Source organism: Spinacia oleracea, chromosome 3, assembly GCF_020520425.1.
Source record: "Spinacia oleracea cultivar Varoflay chromosome 3, BTI_SOV_V1, whole genome shotgun sequence".
NCBI lineage: Eukaryota > Viridiplantae > Streptophyta > Magnoliopsida > Caryophyllales > Amaranthaceae > Spinacia > Spinacia oleracea.
In genome coordinates this window covers 38,893,276-38,903,055 of record NC_079489.1, presented here as the reverse complement: position 1 = coordinate 38,903,055, position 9,780 = coordinate 38,893,276, and the positions used below count along the sequence as shown (strand labels likewise).

Genomic DNA, 9,780 nt, shown 5'->3' with positions numbered 1-9,780 from the left:
AGCTAGAGTTAAGCAAAATGTTAGAGATCGAATTTTGGTTGTTTTACCTAAACATGTATCTAGGAGAGATAGCTTGTGGTTTGCTACTCTGTAAGATAGCTTTCTGTTTCTAGCTCTTTGATGGAATGGTCCAACCTAGTTGGTTTGTTTCATCCTTGAGTTAGTTTAGGTTGTAAATCTGTTTTGAACTTAATATTATTCGATCTTGCTTGCCTAGCAAAAAAAAAAAAAGTCTCTTAATGGACTCCGTACTCTAGAGTCCAATCTGACAAAGAATTCTGCCCAGATCCTATTTTCAACGCCCAGCGCTGGGCGCCGAAATCTTTGACGCCCAGTGCTGGGCGCCAAAAATACCTGGGACGGATTCTTTTCCTAATCCGTTTCGTATTCATATTCCTGAAAATCTATCTTTCTACGCCACTTTTTCCTATAAATAGACCCCTAAAGCCGACGTGAAAAACACAACAGGACACACAATTCCATAACTTGAGTATTGACTCTAGCCTTAAGCCTAGCCTCACGCTGCGAAATTGATCCCGCGTTCGGTCGCAATCAACCCAAAAGTCGAACCGAACGCATCCTGCCCCTTGTAGCTGATGATTTAAGCCTAAATACTGGAACACTGCTTAGAAACCCGAGATTCGTTAAATAAAAGGAGAAATAGCAAAGCCAAGTGGTTAGTTTTTCTGAGAACCGTGACGCACCTCTCAAGGGTGCGTTGTAATGTGTCCCTCATATGATTTAATCGTTTTCATCACCCTTTTATAAAATTGTCAAACTATTAACTTGATTGATCTATCACGCCTAATAAGATAATACCTTGGACAATTGAATTATCATGCTAGGTACCTTAAATCAATCTAAATAAGATAATCACGATCAATTTAGTACTATGTGTTGCATATTGCTAAAATTAATTCAGAATAGTTTAATAGTTTAACGAATGTCCCTTCAATTATTTATGCTGAGCTAGTAAGGATAACCTGCCTCTGGAGTTATCGACGAGCACTCCTCTCGGTAGTTACAGTCCCCCGAACTCTCAATCTCTACCCTGCGGGTGTACGTTTAGCGATCCCCACACCAGGGATCACAAGGGAACCCATGGCCGTCGTGGTCTAACATAATTGCACTCCCTTTATGTCACGATAACCGGGTTTTGTCATTTTTTCTCTTGTCGTTAAAAACTGAATGGCGACTCCTATATTACTAGTCGATTGGGTGTAAACTCACAGGAAATCTAACTACACTTGATCTGACGACGTCACGCCCACGAGGGACGAGGTCATGCATTAGCCTCGTGCTTTTTCGACCCCCTCACAGCGGGGAAAGCAATAAAAATATAATTCATGTTACAGCAAAGCATAGACTTTATAGTGGTTCTCAGGAACACTTACCACTCGCCTTAGCAGAGCTTCCTTTTAGCTTTTAGAACAACCTTTATACTGAATTTTAAATTTCTATCCTTCCTTTAATTCTGGCAGAGTTTCCTTTTAGATTACTTGGTTTTGTCTTATGAATTGGCTAAAACTTCGTAGTAATTGGGATGGTTTGAATACTTGTATGGACAGAATTCTGCTTAACAAGAGTTAATACGGAAGAACTGTTACGAATACGGGGCGAGACTTCAACAGACACTTAGTATACCAGAGGGGGAAGAGAGAATTGGGAATATCAGAGGAGTGAGACTAAATTGATGATTGAAAACGGGGTGCAGAAGGGTTGTATTTATAGTGTAGGTAGTCATAAGATAGATTTTTTAAAAGCCCGAGCGCCGGAAAAAAGTAGCGCTCAACATGTGAGCGTTGAAAATTTCGAGCGCTCGACTCTGTAGCGCTAGAATTTTCTAGAGCTCATAATATAGGATTTGAAGAATTTGAGTTTCAGTCAGAATCAATATCAAGCGCTAGAAAAAAAAGCAGCGTTCAAACTTGAGCGCTAGAATATTCCAGCGCTGCTTTGCCAGCGCATGCAGATCTGCGGATTTCAAGAAAACTCAATTTTTAACAGCTCATAACTTCTTCATACAAACTCGGATTCTTGCAAATAATATATTATTGGAAATCTGAGGAATTCAGCTTTCCAATGCTGCCGGTCTCGCATTAATGAGCTTCGTAAATCTCGAGTTATGGCCCAAAGAGTGGAGGTCGGTCCGTTTTAGTGAAGCCCAAGTAAAAGCCTTATAACTTATTCGTTTTAAATCGGATTTGGGCTTATGATAAGTCTATGGAAGCCTATTCCAAGGCCTATACAATAATGTGGTGTGCATGATCCAAATCATAATTTATAACATAGATTTTGACTTCGTAAGGAAGTATTTATTTGCTAAACGGGCTAAAGAGCGTATTCTAGGCATTCGTAATAATTTTAAGTAACTTGGGTTAACAATTACATGTATTGTGCCCAATAAGTTGAGTTAGAGAAGTGTTATTGTTTGATCTATGTTATTTTAGAGCTTGAAGGCAAGCACTAGAACATTGTGGCGCGTACAGGTGTGTTGTAACGCGGACAATAGTATTCTATCTTTCTATCGATGCAACCATATATTAAGCCGTATCAGAATGCGAATGCGACTAAATATGTGTCCAGTCTATTTCAAGAAGCTTTCTATTTATGGAAGTTTACTATATTTAACAGGTTTTGCTCCGGATGGTCTCTTTAGTCAGCCGAGGGTCGTTCTTTAGCTAATCAGAGTACATTGTTGGCGAGCGGATTATAGTTTCATCATCGAACACACCGTGCCGGGCCTAGGGACAAATGTAGGCGTCTACAGGTGGGTGTCTTGACACTCGCCGTTCGACTTCAGGATATTGTTGTTTCTTAGTTGACAATCTTATTTCTTGGTCTTCTAAGCGTCAGCCTACTCTTTCTAGGTCAAGTGCAGAGGCAGAATATCGAGGCGTCGTAAACGTCGTTGCAAAGGCGTGTTGGTTACGTAATCTCCTTCTGGAGTTACATTGCCCTCTACGTCAGGCCACCATTGTTTATTGTGATAATGTCAGTGCTATTTATCTATCCAGCAACCCCGTTCAACATCAGCGCACTAAACATGTGGAAATGGACATCCATTTTATGCGGGAGAAAGTGGCGATGGGTCACATACGGGTGTTGCACGTTCTGTCACGGTATCAGTTTGCATCCATTTTCACTAAGGGTCTTCCTTTACAATTGTTTTTGGATTTCAGATTCAGTCTTAGCGTACGACCTCCTCCCGCTACGACTGCGGGGGTGTGATAGAGATAGAAATCTACTAGGTTTTAATCTCTTAGAATATTTAATGTAATTAGACTTCTAGTCATAATTAGATACCTAACCCTATTATGACTCATATTGTAATCCATATATATATAATCAATGAAATACACTCCAGGATAAGGAGTTTCACATAATCTAACAATTAGTATAGATATAGATTAGTGATTGTCAAATTGTCAATTAGTTCTTCCACCGTCCGGATTAGTAGAAATTTTAAATAATGATATTCAGTATCAAATATCAAATCCCGTCTATATTATTTAATTTTAAAACTCTTGACACAATTTTAAAAAAAACTAGCTAAGAAAAGGCTAAATTAGCACCAACCGCCGTACGAAAAATGGCCTATACACCACAGTTCCAGGCAAAAGTAGGACTAAGTAGATATGTAGGGTCGAACTAAATATCATGTAAACAAAAATGAGTAAAGAAGGTTTATTAGTGAAGATTAATGAACTTTTGGGGCCCAATGTCGTATGTTAGGTTGGATCTATAACCTCACCTCATCCTTTGGGCACATTTTTGGATCACAAAATGTCTACACTTTTGACTAATTTGCGCCCCTTCTTAATTCTTAACATAGGGATTAAGAACTATTGGTTACTCTAATTCTGACCCTTTTAAACCCCCCCCCCCCCCCCAAAAGAAAATTCTAACTATAAAATTTTCTTTTTGCGAATAACTCAGGGCAACACCAAGTATTACCAATAGGGTAGGAGTAATTCGAACCGGTGAGCTATCGTGTACAGATGTTTAGTATATGAAGTAAATCACTAGGCTAAGACTCTATCGGTTATAAAATAATATTTTTTTAAATATCAATTACATTTAATAATAATATTATCATTTTTATCCAAAATCTGATATTGGAAAATTAAGAGAGATTTAATGTTTCAATGAAAAAGGGTAAAAGATTTAACGCCACAATTATTTTGTTTAACAATCACTTAACACAATTTTTTAACGGAATATTAAGGACAGTTATATTGCAATTAATACAATGATACTCCAAACATAAAGATTAAAAAAAATATCGATCTAAAACAAAATACGTAAAAAAACAAAAGAGGAGAGAATGAACGATTTTTTGGAAGATATTTTTACTACTACTTTTTTTTTTTTTTTTACTACAATCATTAATGACATGATATGCTGTTAAGCTACGGAACCTTGAGTGTTTAATTTATTTAATTGCATAATGATTAAAAATGAGTGAAAAGTCTTTGCTTTGGTGACTCAATGGGGACACATGTTGTTTTAGAACTTGAAATGAAAGATCTTATTTTTAGACACTCACTCGTAGATTACTTGTGTAGACAGTCTGGCATCCTAGGTCCTTCACATCGGTTAATATATACTCCGCGCTTCGTATAGTATAAATCTTAATTATACAAATAATGTAATTTGAACTCGTACATTCACAAACTTGATTATAAGACTTTTTGGGTTATTATGTTACTATTGTTTGAAGTAAAGCTTGAAAAAATGGGTGGTCGTCCGATTGGGGGATGCAAAAAGACGTTTTTTGGACGTTGATTTTGCTTTCTTGGGATTCCTTTTTTGGCAGTCTTATTAAGTATGGTTTAAGGGTTGTTAACCTTTCTGATTATAGTGAGTTAAGTGAGTTTAACTCCCTATTGATTAAGGGGTTTTAACTCTTCATTTTCATATGTTAATTGTCATGATTAAGTTCATTGGATTCCTTTGAGTCCTTTGATTTCCTTGGGCTGTTTGATATCCTCCACTAATCCTATAAATACATGCTTCATTCTTTGTGTTGCTTACAGAAAAATCATTCTCTTATCATCTCCTTTTCTTCCTCTCTTTTGGGCATAAGTTCTAGTAACTCCATCTCATACCCAAGAGTGTCATTGTGTGTTGAGAGTTGTGTAAACCTAAGGGAACGAATCGGTGAATACAATTATGCACCCCGGTTGCACCGAATCTCGTTTTCAAGGCAGTGGTTCGGTTACCACGGCACAACAATCGTAAGTCTTACTTTTTGTTCTTCATTAATACCTAGTATTTAAAAAATATAACCATCATCATTTCAATGACACATAAGCAACACCATCTTGAAGACACGTGTCAAAACCTTATTAATGTTTCATTCTTTCTATTTACTTTTTGTTATAAAAAAATAATGGCCATTCATTATTCCACTTTATTCCATTAGTTTTCATGTAATATACTACTAATCCCCGTCTCTTTAATTTATTAGAAATGTTTATAGCCCCGTTGACTAAAACACGGGTTTTAAGAAAAATGGAATACAGTACACGGAAAATAGGAATATAGTACATTGATAATTAATTTGTATGAGAAAGTGGAATATAGTACATAGAAAAAAAAAATATAGTACATGAAGAATTGAAATATAGTACATGGGGAAGTTTTGTTGGATTTTCAATGCATTTTAAATCAATATAGTACATGGTAAAGTGGAAAACTTAATGGAAAAAATAGAAACATTACTATAATTTTGGAATGCTCAAAATATAAACAGAATTATAAAAATGGGACGGAGGGAGTACCAAAAATTAGGATCAATACTAAACTTGAGTATGCATAAACAACCGTCTCCTACTTTCTTCCCCATTCTTCAACTTCCCATTAACTCTCCAACCTTAATTATTTTCAATGTCAATTTAATTCAATCTCCAAATCTTCTCTCATTCTGCTGCAGTGTTCATTCAAAATTTAACCTCCCACTAATAGAATTTTTTATTGATCCTTTTTTAAACGGTAGGAGGTTATATGGTGTTTTAATTCAACATTTCGATTGTTTAGTTTCATGCGTGCAATTCAAGTTGTAGTACCCCCCTCTCACTAAGCACGTTGTTCTTGATTTTTCTTAAGCATATTGGAAGTATGTTGTTTAATTTTCTTGATTAATTAGTTGCAATTCATTTTGCAGAGAAGGAGAAGCTTATAGTGTATGGTTTCCTTGCAAATGATTAAAGGTAGGTAAATCGTCATCAACGTCTTGAGACTCTTAGGCGGTTTTATTTGTATATTTTTGTTGTTAGAGAACTTACAATTAGTTTTAGTTATCCTATATGAAAAGTTTGTCAATATAGTTCAATAGTTAGAAATTGTTAAGTCTTTTCCTTAATTGGATATCATGAGTATAGTCGTACGTACATTGTAACAGTTTTGTTTGATTTTTGTATAAATGATATGTTATTGGTCGTAATAGGTGATTTAAAGTCGATCTATTTTTCAGGGGAGATGAACATAAGTAGAAAAATATAATGATTAAAGAGATAAGACTTTATATGTCGTAAAGTTTTATTATTATCATTTGATTTAAACATCTTCTACCACCTGTGTAAAAACAACATAACTTCTAAACTCCATTACACTACCAATATGTAATCACGAACGGGCCCAAAAACTAGTAAAATACAACAACTATGTCCGTAGTACTTGGTAAATATGTGGATTGGAATACAGATAATTTACATTGTTTATAGGCTACAGAATATTCCGTATTATGATATACTCTATAAGCGAGATTTCATTTTAAAGATTTTACATGCATCGTGTCTAAACTAATTTTTATATACTCTTTCTTTGAAACTCCTAATAGGACCGTTGATAATTTCATGGGGAAATTAAAAGTTTAAAATCAAATTATATTTACTTGGTAGAGGACTAACTTAACCAAAAGTTTAAGCTGATTGTTGAAGTCCCAAGATTAGTTTTATAATCTATCACGCCCCCTCACATGAAAGCTATTTAATTTGGGCATGAAGTGTGGAGGTGGATGAGATTTGAACTCGTGACATTTACGTCACGTTGGCTCTGATATCATGTCAAAAGACCAACTCAACCAAAAGTTTAAGTTGATGGTTAAAACCCCTAGATTAGTTTTATAGTCTATCATTACTTTATTGTGTATCCAATATATGAGAGAAAATCGCTTAGCTTTAGGGCAGTGGTTTTAGCCCCCAAAATTATGAAAATTCTTTTGCCAAGTATATTCATAATCTAATTTAATTTTATTACAATTTGATAAATTAGACAATCACTATTTCACTTGCAATAAATTAAAGACCACCATACTTTAAATTAAATAAAGACCACCATACTTTAAATTAATCAAAGACCACCATACTTTAAATTAATCAAAAAGAAGAAATTGCACATTTTTATAATTCTCCCAAATACCTTAAGTAATCACCCCACTAATCTCTTCATTATGTACAATTCCCCATATATCGTATCCTTTTTCATACAATATTATTTTGCGAAGACGGTGAAAAAGAGAATTAAAGACACATATTATATTCAAGAAAATCACTTTTACAATCGGCCACCTAAAATCTTACCTGATTTTCTCCCAAAACAAAACAAAAATAAAAGAAAAATAAAATAAGATATCTAGTTTAAATTAACTAAGCTAAGTACTAATTAACTAACTAATTTACTTAATCCATTATACTCTAATTTAAACACCCCCTTATTTCTATCTTGTTTTGTTTGTTTGTGAGGTTGATTCACAAAGTCCTAGCAAGAAGTTCTTGGTATCTTCTGTAAGACTCAATCTTCTCCAACCTGAATTTCTCATGACAATTTGCAATAAACATATCAGCAAGCTTATCAATCTCATTCTCTTCATTATTAAGAACATCTTCTTCATTTAAATTAGTATTATTGCAACCCTTTTCTTCTAGCCATTGTAGATAACTTGAGAGTTGACCTTCCTCTTCTTGGTCCTTACCATTACCATTACCATTCCCATTATTACTCTTACAACCTTGATGATCATCACCTTCTTCGGTGGCGTAAGCAGAATTCCATGTAGAGTCATAGTATATATTATTAGGAGTAGTGTTGCAGAAAGTCTCTAGTATTGCTGGTGATGGAATAGGCAAGACGTGAGCTGAAGACGAGCACCAATTGTAATGAAGTCTAAAAGAGCCAAATAGTATTTTCTTCCTATACTTGTTCTTCTTCTTGGTTTGTTTCAAGTACATGAGTTGATTATCCCGGAAAATCTCTAGGAATATGGATTTGGCCTTAGAGAGCGCTCGGATAACGCGACAAATGTGGGAAAATATTAGGTTGTGGATTAGGGTTTTCACCTTCATGGTTGTAAGAGAGGATGAACAAGTGGTAGAAGATGATGATGAAGATGAAGATGAAGTTGAAGATGAAGTTGATGATGATGGGGCTTTAGGGTAGGAGAGACTAACCATTTTTATTTTTTTTGAGGAGAAAATAGATATATAGAGAGAGAGAGAGAGAGAGAGAAGGTGAGAGGGGTGTTATTGGGTGTTGGTTCAAAATGAGATATATAAAGGGTCTCGTTTACCAATATGCCAATAAAATGGTGGGGTAATTTTTTTTTACTTTTTTATATTATTTAATTTGATATAAGCCACTTTGTTTTTCATGAGATGTTGTACAAATCTTCTTTTCTACCTTTTCCAACTTTTTTCTTACTAGTTTTTTTTTAAAATTTCCCTCCATGTTTCTTTTGATGTTGTAGGTAATATGATTTAATTTAAAGATTCGTTTTTGTTATAACTAATTGGAATCGGAACTCTTAAAATTTTCTATCCGCTATAGATAGCTATGTATATATACTTTATTTTTTTATTGAGTTTGTTTCGATAAATCATTAATATTTTTTATTTTCTTCGTCTGAAATCAATAGCAAATTTGAAATGGTGATGGTTTAGTGATGAATTTTCAATCTAACAAAATTGTAACGTAACTAGCTAGGCAATAACAATTTGAACAATATTATTTAGAAATTTTCAATTCTCTCTAAGAAAATGATATATATTAAAGAACCGAGGAACGAACATTTGATGGAAGTAGTTCCGATTAATCAGTTATCCTACGAGTTAATACGCGCGTATACTCTCTTATACCACAAGTGTGGGTTTTTGGTGGAGTATTAAGCATAACAAACAAAAATGCAACTCGGGAGGCTGAGTACGTAAATTGGGTGTTTTATGCATGGGGAGTGGATATGCTTAACCGAAGTAACGGTGGTCCTTAATTACTTGTAATTAAGTTAATTAACTCCTCAATCTTACATTAATGAGAACAGTAATAAATGTAAAACTGATTTTGTGTAACGTTGAAGCTTTAGGAGTTAAGACTGTAATAATAAAAGCTAAACCATATCCCAATGGAAGTTTTAATTTACAAAGATCTGATCTGACACTCGATTTTACCACTTTAGTAATTTTCAATTGCGAGGGCGTTATTGTGATTTCACTTTCTTGCTGATGCGCAAACCGTTTCATGCATGTAATTCTTGCTTGAACTATCGACATTGACCGAGTCTCCCGCTTCAGCTTATCAGCTAGTATTTGGCGTTTTGGCCCATTGGGATTAACTAATTAATAATGAACATATATACTAATATTTATATATTGATCATTCATCAATATTTTCCACCAATTAAGGGATTTATTTTCCTTTTCAATATGTGGAAATATATAACCCGTTATGTCATTATGTATACGATGGATCATATGTTCAAATCTCCTCCCCTATTTGCAATTA

General features: G+C 34.5%; 1 protein-coding gene across 1 annotated transcript; it reads right to left on the bottom strand.

Annotated features, from left to right (window-relative positions):
• Nucleotides 1–7,514: 7,514 nt before the first annotated feature.
• Nucleotides 7,515–8,534, bottom strand: LOC110785093 (uncharacterized). Its single transcript, XM_021989538.2, has one exon. The coding sequence runs from the start codon at nt 8,454–8,456 to the stop codon at nt 7,755–7,757; it is 702 nt and encodes a 233-aa protein (XP_021845230.2). The 5' UTR covers nt 8,457–8,534; the 3' UTR covers nt 7,515–7,754.
• Between the last annotated feature and the right edge of the window lie 1,246 nt (nt 8,535–9,780).